The 15429-nt window shown below is 43.0% G+C and overlaps 1 protein-coding gene across 3 annotated transcripts in view; it reads right to left on the bottom strand.

Moving 5' to 3' along the window:
- Nucleotides 1–2421: 2421 nt before the first annotated feature.
- Nucleotides 2422–15429, bottom strand: part of CARD19 (caspase recruitment domain family member 19) — a 15886-nt gene continuing 2878 nt past the window's right edge. The window contains exons 1-6 of one of the 3 annotated variants that reach the window (XM_031063509.1): nt 15261–15407; nt 12850–12992; nt 10826–10979; nt 7391–7450; nt 5686–5757; nt 2422–4978 (exon numbers count right to left, since the gene is read on the bottom strand). In XM_031063509.1, coding sequence (XP_030919369.1) covers nt 4866–4978; nt 5686–5757; nt 7391–7450; nt 10826–10979; nt 12850–12960 — 510 coding nt within the window. In that variant the 5' untranslated portion in view covers nt 12961–12992; nt 15261–15407 and the 3' untranslated portion in view covers nt 2422–4865. The other 2 variants (XM_005428855.3, XM_031063510.1) reach the window with 2 other exon arrangements.

The following is a 15429-nucleotide window of genomic DNA, read 5'->3' as shown; positions in this document are numbered from 1 at the left end:
GGGGGACCCCAGAGCCCTGCAGGACCCTGGAGCCGGCGTGGCCAGGCTGAGGCACCACAGGGCGGCACAGAGCAGCCCTGGGACAGCACCCGCAGGGCTGGAGCACTAGGAGACCCGCAGGGTAGCTAAAACCAGGGCTAAAAAGGAAAAAAAAGCCACCTGAGTGTGATGAAATATTTTGCTATGGAGAAGATTTGCTGTAAATCGTGCTGTGAGAACATGTCTTGCCTGTGATTTATCCAAGCTTCATGTGCAGTGGCACTCTGGCTGCTGGCACCCGACTTCACCTGTTACCAGTTTGTGAAGCACAGACTGAGCCTGAAAGGTTTTTGCTTTACTAGACACAATGTTTTTAAAGATTTATCAACAGCACCAGGGCAGAAAGTTTTTCCTTGTGACGACAGTGTAAAGTGGCCTGTGCTCCAAAATAGCAAGGGCAGCTCAGGATTCCCCCAAAATGTTCTTTTATGCCAAAGCAATGGTACTGAATTAACTGGAGCAGTGTTGCCGCATAGCTGTTTCATCTCCTGCCTCTGATTTCTTTCTTTCATTTGGCTCTAATAACATCTCTATTCAGTGGGTGAGATGAAGATAAAAAAATTACCCCCTCCCCTGAATCCTATAATTTTGTAGTTTCATCATGTCTTGGTTTGGAAAGACAGGCGTCTGCTAAGGAAGGCAGGAGCCTCCCCTGAAATGGAGAATGTAAACCCTCCCCACCCCTCCGAATTGCTATAATTTTAAATTAAGGGGCTCTCAGGCAAAGATATGGGAGCAGGAAATAACAGTTCTTTAATAGGGAAGAAATAAAAAGAATAAAATAAACAATGCAGTCCACTGGAACAACACTGACAGAGTCAGAACCCAACCTGACACCCTGTGGGTCAGGGTGTTGGTGGTAGTCCGATTGAAAATGTGGCTGCAGTCCTCTGAAGTATCAGGTGTGGTTCTGTTGGAGCAAAGAGGATCTGTAGAGAGGGATGTATTCTTCCTCTGGAGATCCAGTGGAGGAAGAGGCAGCTGCTGTTCCTGTGGGGAATCCCGTGGAGAGAAACTGTGTTGGAGTGTCAGAATCTCAGACTATATCGGGGTAGCGGTGCTTGGCTCCTCCCTCTGGGCGGAGCATCTCACAATGGGATGTTATAGTTCTTATCAGTCATGCACTGATATTCAATAGTCTGTCATCAGCGGAGGTCCCCTCCCGAGGAAGGTGTGAATGTGGTCATTCAGAGAGAGAGATAAGGCAAACTGCTCACTTGACAAGGTAATCTGCCATACAGATGGTAATGGAAAACATCTTGCATGCAATCTTCAACCACATCAGGCCGTTGTTTCACTCATATCCAAACCTTGGTGATGCTCCTGATGCTCTGCTCTGGTCCCTTTCACCTGGCACCTGGCACGAGGCTGCTCCTGCAGAGGACAGGCAGCAGCACAAGCACAGCCTCCCACTAACAGCTGCTCCTCTCCCCTAAGGGCCACAAACCAATGGGCAAGGAGGGGAATCCAGTTCCCACTCATCAGGGAGTCAGTCCACAGAAGGGCATAGGATGAAGAGGATCTCTCCTCCTGATGAAGTTATCTCAGAGATCCTCCTCTATGACCACTCAGGCCCTGTTCAACAGAACCCAATGCCAAGCTCTGGGGCTCCTCTTGTCCCCAGAGTCTTGTAGCAGCAGATGCAATCCTAGCTCTGGGTTAAGTGACTCTACCTAAGGTTTCAAGTTGTGTCAGGGGAGATTTAGATTTGATATTAGGAAATATTTCTCCATGGAAGGGGCTGTCCAGTCCTGGCATGGGCTGCCCAGGACAGTGGTGAAGTCACCATTCTTGCAAGTGTTTAAAAAACATGTGGATATGGCACTTTAGGACATGGTTTAATGGTGAACATGGCAGTGGTGCCAGATCAGCCTCAATTATACTGAGCTCTTTTCCAACCTTAGCAATTCCATGGTACAGCAACAAGTTCCTTTGGTGGGATGCTCAACACTGCTCATAGAGGCACCCATGCCAGCAGTACCCCCTTACCCAAAGGAACAGGCCAGTAACAAAATGAAGTCCCTTTTTGGGTGGCCCAAGTAGCACTTCAAATGAACTGTGTGTCAAAGTCCCTTTACAGCAAGCACCAGCGCACCTCCAAGGCTTCATGGGCAGTGACCCTTGGAACTCCCAAAATTACACAAAATCAAGGATTAACCCAAAGACACACAGTCTTTGAACTGATGAGCCCTGTTTAACTCCAGATCCCTAAACAAGCTAAGCAGAAAAATTGCAATTTTGAAATCAGGTGAAAATGTTAAAAATCCTGGGGCAAATAGCCATAAAAATTTAACCATGAGAGGCAAGAGCCCAGGAGGGCAACAACCAAGGGGTGCTTCTACAAGGAAGAGCAGTGCATTAACTACAAGAAAAACAGCAGCATTCTTCTCCCAGATTTTATTTCAATTTCATTGACAGCTTCACCCCATTAAAAAAAAGAAATACATTAATTTTTAAAGGATGTACATTCAGAGAAATTAATACAGGACACAGGCCCTGTGAAGTGCAGCAAACTGATTCTTGCCAGCACAGCCAAGGCATGGCATAACATGGAGTAACATCTGTGCACAAAGAATGGCAGGGAAAAGCATCCACAATGGCACATTTTGATCAAACATGTTTTCAATTTATTACAATATGAGAAAAATAACAACAATTGAAAGAAACAAAAGGAATAACTTTGTCTTGGCAAAGGCACTTGTAACTGCAAACTCCATCCAGCAGCTGTAAAGCAGCCCAGTGCATCCCACAATGAATCATCACTTCATTCCCACTCCAGCTCATCAGGCACATCATCCTTCACCAAGTCCTTTAAATAGCAGTCTGGCTTTAAAGAGAATTGTGCAAATACTTTGTAGGATCTATCACTTTGCTTCCCAGCTCTCTGCACACAGATGGTCCTGTACTCAGCCTTAACCATTTCCATGGCTCAGGCCAGTACCTGCTTAGCTCCTGGACAATTCCTGCCTACAGCATGGCAGCCACAGTGTTCACCAGGATGGTCTCCACCCTTGGCATGGAACCACCTACAACCCAGACAGGACAACTTCCCTGCACAAAGTGTGAACCATGTTTATAAATTGGTACCAGCACAGTTTCAGCAGCAAAGGCCAAGCTGCTCTTGACCTGCCAGGGAAACCAGAATTCTGCAGCTAAACAGCTTCATCCAAGACCCTGCTTGATTTATTCCCAAGTCTGTAACACTGTTTGCCTAAAAGGACCCGACTCCCATGCAGGTGCACATGTGCTTCCTCCAGGAGCTGAAAATGGAATTATCACTGTCCATATGTGCTGCATAGATGTGCTTGCAGAGAAGCAAGCTCCTGAAAGAAAAATATTCTCAAAATGTCTCCCAGCCTGTGCACATGCCAATTGTACAGGCAGCCTGACATTCACTGTTCATATTAATAACTGGCACTAATGACAGAACAAATTGTTATCTATTCTTTGCTCTTAGGTCCTTTGACACTAGGATGAACCCAGACTCACTTTTTCTTCCTCCTTCCAGCTCTAACCCTTGGCACAGCTCATTCTGGATCATTTTTTCCCCTGAGAGATATCCTCATCTCAAGCAACCTCAGGAAGGGAGGAAAATGTAGCCCTAGCCATAGTAAAATTTCCTGTACCATACTGGGAAAGAATTCTTCCCCCAGCCCTGGCACAGGTTGCCCAGAGAAGCTGTTGCTACCCCACCCCTGGAAGTGTCCTTTCAAAGCTCTCTAGTAGTTTAATATCTTTCTTATATTGTGATGCCCAAACTGCCCCCAGCACTTGAGGTGAGGCCGCCCCAGCGCAGAGCAGAGAGGGACAATCCCCTCCCTGGCCCAACTGGCCATGCTGGGCCTGGCGTCCCTCAGAACAGGGATGTCCCCCCTGGCTGCCAGGGCACTGCTGACTCATATCCAACTTCCCATCCACTAGGATTCCCAGGTCCCTTTGCATGGTGCTGCTCTCTAGCATCTCATTCCCCAGCCTGTCCATACATCCAGGGTTGCACCATCCCAAGTGCACAATCTGGTACTTTCCCTCGTAGAACTTCACTGGGTTGGTGATTGTCCAGCCCTCCAATGTGTCCAGGTCTCTCTGCCGTCTCCCTTCACTGGGAAAGGGAAAGCTAAATGAACCTGGAACATTTTCTTGGTAGTCTGAAGTCCTTCAGGTCAGACATTCCACTCTCTGGAACAGCCCATGGGCTGGAAGCAGCCTGAAACAGCTCCAGGGCATTCAAACCAGGTCCAGCAGCTGTGTCAGACTGGAAACAAGGCAGACTGGGATGAGGCCCCAACAGGGAATCAGAAGACACAATGAATACAAGGCACACATCAAGGGAACTGGCGCCCCTTTTCACAGGTGCCAGTACCCACCTAAGCTCAGGCAGTGACTACAAAGGGTCTAGACAAAACAGTTCTGAGATGGAGATCCATTTCTTAGTAAGGGCTTTGAGTGCATGTGTTTAAGTTCTTTTCTTAAATTAATTCTCACAAAAGAAAAGCCAGAGTTCTTCAAACAGTTGTGATCCTTCATTCCAGTATAGAAAACACATATGCAAACATGGCTTCAGACCCATGCTCACTTAAGAGATCATTTTAAAGCTTATAATAAAAATATTTTTTATACAAACAATAAATACTTCAAGCATTTACAAAAATAAATGGTCCATTCCCATAAAGAAGGACATTTAAAGCTCAAATTTCGAATACATCTGGAGACAAGGCAATTATTGATTAAGCCAGTTAATAAAATCTTTGGTATGAGTACAGGACATTTTTATCCACTGTTGGCTTCCTTTGGTGTACTGTACAGACAAGCAAAGAGACAGCTTTTCATTAATTTCTTGACATGTCTTCCAAATGCAACATACAAATATTTCTAACATGTCTTCCTATGATAATAGGAGAAAAACCCAAGATTCTCCTGCCTCTTCCTATGACTTGCGTTTCTAAAATGGAATGATGAGAGGAAAAAGAGAAAGTGAACACAGTTAGATTTCATTTTATCTAGGAAGCAGTATCTGCAAAAAATAAAAACCAACTAAAAATAACTCTAGAGGAAAGCCCATTTCCTTCAATTCGCAGAAATCAAGTGCCAAGAGAGGTGAACAAGGAATCTGTTCAGATTCATTGCTGCAAGTTGAGACAGGAAGAGAAGATTGATCAGTTAGGGAAGGGGGCAGCTTCACCCCTGAGCACAGCTCTGGATGGTGTGGAGCCAGTGTGGACTGTCAGGTGGCAGTTAGAGCTAACACCCAGAGCCAGCAGCATGGGGACAGCTGTAGCTGCTGGAACTCAGCAAATCCAGACAGCATCCCCCAGCCTTGGCCAGGCTTCCACCAGCTCCCAAGGGGTGTGGGAGCCAGAAGGTTTTGGGTGTGTCCCATGACTGCTGGGAATCATGACCCATTGCTATAGCAACAGGCGTTCACACGACTACTGCATTTAAAAAGTGCCCCTATTTGTGGCATCTTCTGTAGGCAAAATATCCATTATTTATACCTCAGCATGTTTGCTGTGCAATTTGTATCCGGAGCTCATTAATGAATGATGACACCTTGACCCACCCTGTTAGGGAGCCCTGACAGATGAGGAGCCCAGCTCGTTTCATCCCTGCTGAGAGAAGGCAGGCAGGAGAAGCCCCTGAGAAGCTCACCTGAGTTACAGCAGTACCAGAAAAGGGCCAGTCCTGCAGCCACGCTGAAACACGCCAGGAAAAACACTGGGCCTACAGAAAATGGCAAGAAAACACATTGAGACAGAGCAGGGTACCAGAAGTTTAGCTCAGCTCACAAATCACCAATTGCTATCAATATGCATAATTAAGCATATTCAAATGAAGCTAACATATTCACAATTCTGTCTGTTCTGTCGCTAATGTACTGTGAAGCACATTTATTAGACTGCAATTAATTTTTACTACAGTTGCTTTGCCACCATTCCCTGTTCCCCTCTGCTCATCTACCAGCTACAGACTATGGCATTTAAGGAAAAGTTTCCAAGCCAAATCTCCTAGAAACTGCCTGCCTGGAATTACACACAGTTTAATGGTGATGGTCAGTACCGATGTTCAATAAAACCTTTCTAATTCATACTTATCCACTGACAAAACAGCATAAAGATCTATATCTGCTTCTTTATTACCTAATAGTCTACTTGTAGTTACTATCTCACTAGAAACAGAGATACAATAGCTACACATCTACTTGTAGATACAATTAAGCTACATCTATCAATTTAAGGTCAAGTGTACTGTCTCAACAAATTCCTGGAGCTGACTGCGTGGACAAGGACATTAGAGAAACACCAAAGGAGCACAGATTTGGTTGCTCTTTGGCATGTAACCTCCCAAGGAGGAGGGTGGCTAGTGGCCAAACAATCTCTAGTCTGAGGGCAGGTCAGAAAAAAAAATTAATAAGTAAAAAAAAACAACAACAACAACAAAAAAAAAAACCACCAAAAAACCCCAAACAAACAAACAAACAAACAAAAAAACTACTTCATTTTCTTATTTCCAAACACTTTCTCTGTTCATCCTGTACTTTATGCTGCAGACAGCATCAGCAATAGCATCAGCAATGTGTAAACTCTGAACAGCAATTTGGTTCAATATTCACAGAAACACCACCACCACAGACAAAAATATACATTGAGTTAAATAGTGTTTCTGTTACTTATTTCAGTTTTTTCTCAGGAAACTGCAAAAAAGGCATAATTCACAGAAGGTGTTTTGAATCTCTCATTATTGTATCTAAATCTCTAAATAAAATACTGAACTTAAATGACACAATAGTTCATTATAAATGGTGAGAATTCTTCATCTTTATTTGAGATCTTCCTTTTCAAAATATCCTACCATGAAAAAAATATTTGTCTCTGTAATCTGGCATTGAACAGAGGAAGGTGAAACTAATTAATATGTTTTCCTAAGGAAAATATATTTAAGCTTTTCCTGCCTTTCCATCATTGCTTTCAAATGACTTGCAGTTAAATTGAGAGCTTAAAAAAATTGAAAAAAATTGAAAGCCAGATCAAAAAGTTATTGATGGCTTTATGCAAAATGAATAGACCTTACTGTTCAGGCACTGAAGAAATCACAGGAAATTAAGAGCTTAGCTGTAATAGTGTAAGTAATACCATCGTAAATATTGATTAAACTCTACAGTCTCTTCAATTTCCTGGCACTGGTTTCCTCGACAGTAACTCAGTACATTTTCCTCCATTAATTCTACTTAACTTGTGACAGTAAACACATCATAAGCCAAAGTAGTTGCTATATACAGTGCAAATTACATGATATAATAAATTGCATCATAATCTGCAAAGCCATTCCATCCGGTGACACTGTATGATTTATTTACCCCTGTCATTTAGCATATATTGCTCCTTGTCAGTGTCTATCTCTGTGGGATCTGGGGTTTCTAGAAATAAAAGCAATACATGAAAAGTTAGTACTCAGCTCAAGCAAACAAACAAACATAATCAGCACATGCAAAATGGTGCAAAACACCATATTTCAGAAAAATATCCAACATTGACATAAAGTATTAACCCCTCCAATGGTAAACCATTGCTAAAGTTGGACTGACCAAAAGACACAGGCATAGAGTCATCTGAATGCAACTAAAAATAGCTGCAGCCCCACCTCTGATCAGCTTAAGAACTGACCACATAAATAACATTACACTTTTCTCCTAAATTAGGAAAGCAGGAGATAATCCTTCACAATATCAGCAGTTTTCCTTGTAATACATAGAAACTCTTTGTTAACAGATGCACTAATCTCAAAACATCTCTATAATTTCATGCATCACCATTCTTTGTTCCTGAGCAAATCTCCGGGCATTGATGTATTTAGCAGGTAAAGCACATAGAAAGAACTTCTTGGTGTAGATTATTTACTAAATGCAGGTCTCAGCTGAAGGCATTCTTTAAAACTCTGTCGGTTCCACATGCTAACATTTGGCACAAGCAATTTCAGCCTGTATCTTTCTGCAAATTCTAGTAGAAAAGGAGGCTGGCCATAGGACAAGGTGTTCAGTAGTTTCCAGTCTGGGCAGAAAGACCCTTTTAGAGCTGCCTTTGCCACATAGATGTGGAGATTATGCTGTCTGCAGAAGGGGGACGCACAGCTGCCACCAGACATGGCAGAAGAGTGACTTTTCATATAACACATCACTGATCTGCAACACTGTTTTAGCCAAAGCTTTCTGTAGTCATGCAATCACAGAATCATAAAGGTTGGAAAAGACCTCTCCGATCACCAAGTCCAACTGTCAAAGGGCTAGGAGGGTTAAAAAAGGAAAGGAAAAAAAGTAAGAGCTCTGAATCTGGCTGTCAATAGGGAAGAATTTAAGACTGATCGGTTTCAACTGCTCTCCTTCTCTCACGTGACACCAGGATGTAGGAGAGGTGCCTCGGAAACTGCCCAGTCCACCCAGGCAGCGACAGGGGAACATCCATCTCCCCTACTAAGGATATCCCTCTCTGTGGGGAGACAGGACATGGCTCTGGAGCAGGACAGAAGCATCTGGTGCCCTTTGCTGTGAAGCCTGAGAGTCATCAGAGCAGCAAGGATTGCTGCAAATCTTCCATAAGCTCGGTGTGCCCCTAGCAGCCTCACCCAGCGTGTCCCTTTGATGAGCTGATGTCCTTCCTAGAAATTCCAACTGGGAAATCCTCACACTGCACAGGAGAGCACAGACAAATCTCTGCCACTTCTGTTGCTGCATGGGGCTGATCCAAGCCTTTATCCTTTAAGTCTATGTCAGCATGGAGAGAAATAAAAACATTTTCTGAGTCCCTTGGAAACACCCATTTGCTTCAACAGCTCTGAGGCTGCCCATACTGTGTGCCTTACCTCCCCTCTAGTGGGAATGTTCAGACATTACCAGACACTTCATTGGCAATTTACACTTCAGGCAAAGAAATTTTGTTCTAGCGTGAATTTTAAAGCTGCCTTAAAAATAAAAAAGAAATATTTGAAAGGATTTCCTCTGCTGAAAAAAATCTGTTGCATGTATAGCTGCATGTAATCTATTACAGAACTATGGCGTTCATCCATAAATCATCCATGGGTCATCCATGTCCTCATTGATAATTTCTCCAGCTGTTTGTAATGCTGCTTGTTTCAGCTCAGCCTGCACTTAGCAGAAAAGCCCCATGTTAGTGATTCTCCTTGTTCTTCATATTTACAAATTCTAGTGGCAGTTCTGTAAATGCTTTGTGCTAAATTTAACAATTACTGCTAAGAGCATTATAGAATGATAGCATGGTTTGTGTTGGAAGGGACCCTGAAAACCACCCAGTTCCAACCTCCTGCCATGAGCAGGGACACCTTCCACTGACCAGAGTGCTCAGGACCCCATAGATTTTGGCCTGTAACACCCCTTGAGCACTTCCAAGAAGTAAAATTCGAGTAACAAATTGTACATGCTGGAGGTCTGAAGGATAATGCCTTCAATATCGAAAATGTCCAAGTTCACTTAAACGAAAAGTTACTCCTCATATTGACAAAAGGAGCTTTTGTCCTGAAGCTGAAGCATAAAGGTGTTTGCAGTTTTAGCTTAAAAAGCTGCACAGATGTTTCTTGACCATTCAATCCAGAATGCAGACATTTGTTTTAATTACAGAACTCTAAGAAGCAGCAAGCATATTAACACAATCATCTAAATATTTATTTCTTAGGTCAACAGAAAGAAACTGCCGAATCTCAGCACACAGTAAAGTTTAAACTCAGTTCTTTAAATTATCCTTATCCTTCTGAGGATGGTAATATAAAAAAGTGTACCAAGATAACAGAGAATTTAATGACTTCTCATGTTTACTGAAGTCAGCAGTTTGCAGCAGCAAAACTGTTTTTGGGTGCCACAAGGAGCTGTATGTTTAACGTGAAGCACTTCTAGCACAGGTATTTGCTATGCAGAGTCTGAACAGGAGAAACCCTCACCCTGCCTACTCATGGCTACCTGAGGAAAGCTCAGTCACCACACAAATCATGTGCAAGGATGAGCACGTTTCTGCTCTAGCTAAAAGTGAAAACATCCCACAGACCCTATCCAAGTCTCCTTGTAAAGATACATTTTCAAAAATGGCTTGTAGAATATGCTATTAAACATTTAAAAAGCTTTAACACTTACATATCAAAACAGTTTTGAAATTTTTCTTCTTAGTGATTACACCAAGACTTCTCAAACTGCTCTTAATTCATAAAGGCTGTCTGCTAACTGCTAGTCAGCCTGGCAGAAAAACTTGTTTCTTGACCGCTACCAAAGTAAAAATGATAAATCCAAGACAATTTGATTGAAGAGCCTGTTCTCCAAAGTGCGCAACTTCTGCAAGGTGAACATCAGCTCAAAGCATTGCCTTCAAGCTGCTGCGAGGCTCAGTCAGTTGGGACTGGGGCTCATCTGAGATTCTGAGGCAGGATGGGTCCAGACTTCCCCAGTTCAAAAGGGTTCAGGTATGGATGTGGGGTAACTCTGCAGCCTCCCCATGCAGGCAAGAAAATGGTCCTCCACCAGTTTGTGCAGGGTAGATACAAATTACTTCTTTCAAAATGAAAGACAAAACTAAGGAAATTACAATTTTACATTACAAAACCCCCTTACAGCTTTTGGAAAACTCAAGTCAGAAGGAATTAAGGTATACCCCAAAAATTATTTAAGTAACTTGTTTATTTGTATTATTTATAATCTGTTTAGGTTGTTTAAATGCCCTACACTGCATCTGAAATTAGGTTTTGTAATACACTGGTGAGGAAATCCACAACTCAATCAACTTACAAGTCAACTTACTCAAGATTTTCCTGCTTGGCAGGTCATTAAACAGCTGTTCAGCATTGATCTGCAGAGCCCTGTAAAACTCCTGACAGTGTCTGTCTCCTTTCTTTTGGAGGTGTTTTAACAGATCTGAGAGCCTGGTATGGAGTGATGCCTTTGGGTTCCTGAACTGCAAGAGAAAAGTGCCCATCAGAAAAGACATTAAAACAGAAGAGAGATTAAAAGATCAATTTTACATCACTATGCCAGTTATGTAGCTTCTTTATAGAGCTTCTTTGATATTTACTAAAAGAATGGGTCAAAAAGGGAAACCTAAAAAGGACATACATGCAGTGCACTGCCCTGAGCTCCACGTGGTCAGCAGAGTCTGACGGAGAGCATATTGTCTCTGCCTCTCCTTCTGCTTTTTTCTGTCCCAATCAAGTGAAAGACAGTCTGCATTCGACATCTTCCCTGCATCCAAGCTGACATGGTACTTGCTATTCTACAGTTTAATTCTGGCAGCTGTAGATAGAATATTTCAGCAAATCTTATAATTTGAAATAAAGTTTGATGCTCTCAAGGTTGCCCTTAGCTGCCTAGTAAGGATCCCCGAAAAGGCACTTTATACTGCTTATCCTAGTCCCAGTAGTGGAGTGTTCATCATCCCAAGATTTCATATTTCATGTTTTATTGTTTCCAGCCAATTAATTGCTGTACACTCACTTCAACAGGCACAAATTCCCATTACTCAGGTTGGCAAACAGTTGCAGTGGAAAATATATTTTTTTCTGTAGTGCTAAATGTGATGGGTATTAGCAGACCTTACAAAGAGAAGGAAAATGCATCTCTAGCTTTACACATCAAACCGTTTTCAGTTTATTTAAAAAAAAAATCCAAAGCCATTCTCAGCAAAACACCATATTTCATAGCAGCACAGTGGAAAACCTTTGTAGCATACTGAGTTGGGAACAATTGCTGCTTGAGGGGGACAAGAATGCCACAGATTTTACACAATACTCCTTCTTCTGACAAAATTCCCACAGGGTCTTCCAGATACAGTTGAGATTATAAGCTTCCTAAACATTCAATAGAGTTAATACAAACTTGTCTGAATCTATTAAAAAGCAGTTCATTTCTGCCTAAGTGCAGAAGTCACAAATCATGTTTCAGATTCTTTATGCATTTATTTTGAAACTCTTGAGGGAAGTGGCAAGACTGGCTCAGTAAATGATTTAGCTCTGCTCTACACCACCAAACACTATTTGTCTCCATGAAGTTTGATTCTGGTAGAACTGGACCTATTTTTCGTCATGTTCAAATACTGATATACCAAAACTCTTTGCAGACATGAAGCCAGCAGAGGGTAAGTAAGTACAAACTATTATAAGTAGGATTGTGGAAGCTCTTAGTTGACTTTAATTTTGTCGCCACACAAGATTAGAAGCTTTTCTCCCTGAAAAGAGCTACTCATTTTTGAAAGCTTCACATCAGGGAGGGTGGCCTTCCTCCATACATGGTGGCACCACTGCAAGATATTATTAACTCCACCCACTTCCCACAGCTCCACACTTACTAACGGGACTAACACCCCCCACTTCTCTACCAATACTTACAATTGTTAATTGGTTACCAAAACTGATTGAGCTAATATACATGATTTTGTGGGCAGAGATGGATGCAGCACAGATCATCTGGTGTGCCACTCCACACCACCTCATGGGAGGAGACAGGCATGCCAGGCACGTGGTCACAGGATGGGTGCCCTCCTGCCCAAGGACTGGCTGCATGACTGTGTGCCCCTGATCATGGCAGGGACCGTGGCATTAAACTGCTGCTGAAGAGAGCATTCTCTCCCATGACTACTTGGCACAGGGAACATGCCAGCTCTGTGACTGCTCCTCTTACATGAGATGCCAGACATAACTGGTCAGCAAGCAGGAGGTGAGGCAGGCTGGCTGCATGTGGCACCAAGAGTTGTGTCAGGAAGAGGGCAGCTGGGGTAGTGACCCGCAGAAGCAATACAGCAGTCAGAGACGCAGCAAAACTCCTCAAATTACCTTTTCTGCTTCTTCATTGGTAAGAATTTGGGGATAGACTCTGTTGAGCTGAAGAACTATTTTATCAACCACTTGCTCATTCAGTCGGCTAGTGCTTGTAAGGAAATACATGTCATGCTGCAGCCGATGACAATACGACTGATCTAAAGATAAAATAACACAGAAGAAACCAAAGCAGTTCATTAATAAGCCATTTTTAAATTCCATACATTTCATTTTACTACCAGTGATTAAATAGCTAAAATAAAATTATCACCACCACCTAATATTAGCAAGCTGAACTATCTGTTAGGGAAACATAACACTGCCATGTGCTTTCAAAGACTCATCCACTTGAAATTACACAAATCAGAACTTCTGGCAGGTCACTCCTACTGCCTCTCTCCTTCCAAGGGAGAAGGCTATAAATCATTTAGAAGCCAAGCTCTGATGGATATTTAATCAAATACAGCCTAAAGTTAATGAATTACTGCAGATAAATACTCTATCACTTATGAAATCAGATTATGACATTTAAGGCACCTGCAAGATGCTTCTCCCACCAATGGGATGCTCTCATTCTGCTCTTGGAAATAATAAGGCTCATAAAAAAACTTATCATACATGATCATAAGGTGCCAGACTGTCTGCTAGAGCACCTGCAGGAAAAACAGAAAAAACATCAGGGACACCCTTTCTTAAGTTCTTCAAACAGGGAGTTTGTCAGACACAATTCCCAACAGAAGAAGGGATATGCCAGACCGTGGCAGCAGCCAGAACGCTGGACAAACCCATATAAAGTGCTCTGCTTTATATGCCTGTGCTGAGGTGTGTGGCCCCTGAAAGCAGTCACTAGCCACTGGCACAACGCAAGCTAGAACTTTCAAGTTACATTGGTTGCTAAAAACTCCTTTGTAATTTTGTTTCTGCAACTATTTTTAGCATAAAACCCTCATGTTGCTTTCTGTACAAGAAACATCAAACAGGATTTTGTTTGTCACAATCCCCTGCATACATTTCTTCATGATCTACTTTCACTGCCTTTCTGGATAAAGCCACAGGGCCCTAAGGAGTTGCACTGCCACTTCGTATTTATCACAGTAAATTAATAAATACAGCTGCATTTCAAATTTGTAGGCCGAGATCAGCCCTTCCCTGCCCCGCTGCAACATGCAAGCACTCTCATCCACACCCAGGCCCTGGGAGCTGCCAACCACCTTTAGTCAGGCCAGTACACACTCCCAATTAATAAGTCCAACAATATTTACATAAGGACTCTACTCACTGTCTCTGACACCACTGTATCTTTATTATGGTTTCATCTTTGGTTTGTTTTCCCCTTAAAAGCCTTCTTAAGTTTATCAAGCAAACAAACAGGATCGTTAGGGAGATAAATTTAAATACAACAGACATGAAAACCAGTGCAGCTCTCTGATGTTCTCTGGAAAACACAGAACTTGCAAACATCCATTCCAGAAAGCTCAGTGGTGTCTGCTGTGCAGTGCAAACACGAGTTGCTACTTCCTGTAAAACTCCTGGGTGATTTTCATAAATATACAGAAAAGCTGGCAACTAAAACCTGGAAGGTTTCAATCTGATGATCAAACCATTTGTACATGTCCAAGAACTCCTTTCAGAAGCATTTCAGGAAAAAGTCTCTCTCAACAAAATGTTAGCTTAACACTAATTTAGTTTTGCCTCTTCCCTTTCAAGATCACAAGACAGGAATGCCAAGGATTTAAGAAGTCTGTCTGCAGAGAAATGGTCTTGAGAAGATCAGATGGCACTGGTTACCAAACACACCCACGAAGAGCAACTGGTCTGCTCCTCTGGGCTGAAAGGATGACAGAGAGGTGAAAAACAAGATGCCACCCTCTTCTGCTACTCTCGCCCACTGCCATGTGCTACTGCAAGTTACCAGAAGTCAAGGGACTCTGACAGCAAGTCAAGAGAATCACAGAATCATTTAGGTTGGAAAAGATCCTTAAGACTATTGAGTCCAACCATCAATCCAGTATCATCACCATGTTCAGCACTAAACCATGTCATGGAGTGCCACATCCATATGTTTTTTGAACATTTCCAGGGATGATGACTCCACCACTGCCCTGGGCAGCCTGTACCAGGCATGGCCAACCTGTACCAGGCCTGGGCAATCCTTTCAATTAACAAATTTTCCTTAATATCCAACCTACACCTCCCCTGGCGCAACCTGAGACTGTTACCTCTCATCTTGTCACTTGGTGCTTGGAAGGAGACTGACACCCACCTGGCTACACCCACCCGTCAGGGAATTGTAGACTTCAACAACTGCAGTGAGCAAAATATTAAAAAGCATTTGATACTAGAGTGCGACATTAGGTTACACACAGTCCCAATCCTCTAAGCTCCATAAGATGGCTAAAACAACCAGAGTCACCAGGAAAACTAACCTGTGTGCTCCCCAGGTGTAGAGGCACAATCCCAGCGAGCTGGATGGAGTCTGGGAGTAAACAGCAGACTTCGCTGCCACACAACAGGCAGCCAGTATGCCAGGGTGTCAAACGTGGCACCGCCCGGCTACACCGGACACGCCAGGCCGGGGCTTCGCACGCCCCCGCC

The sequence above is a fragment of the Geospiza fortis genome, unplaced genomic scaffold (genome assembly GCF_000277835.1).
Source record: "Geospiza fortis unplaced genomic scaffold, GeoFor_1.0 scaffold394, whole genome shotgun sequence".
In the NCBI taxonomy this organism is placed as follows: Eukaryota; Metazoa; Chordata; class Aves; order Passeriformes; family Thraupidae; genus Geospiza; species Geospiza fortis.
Note: the sequence above shows the minus strand (reverse complement) of the source record. Positions and strands in the feature narration are given on the sequence as shown.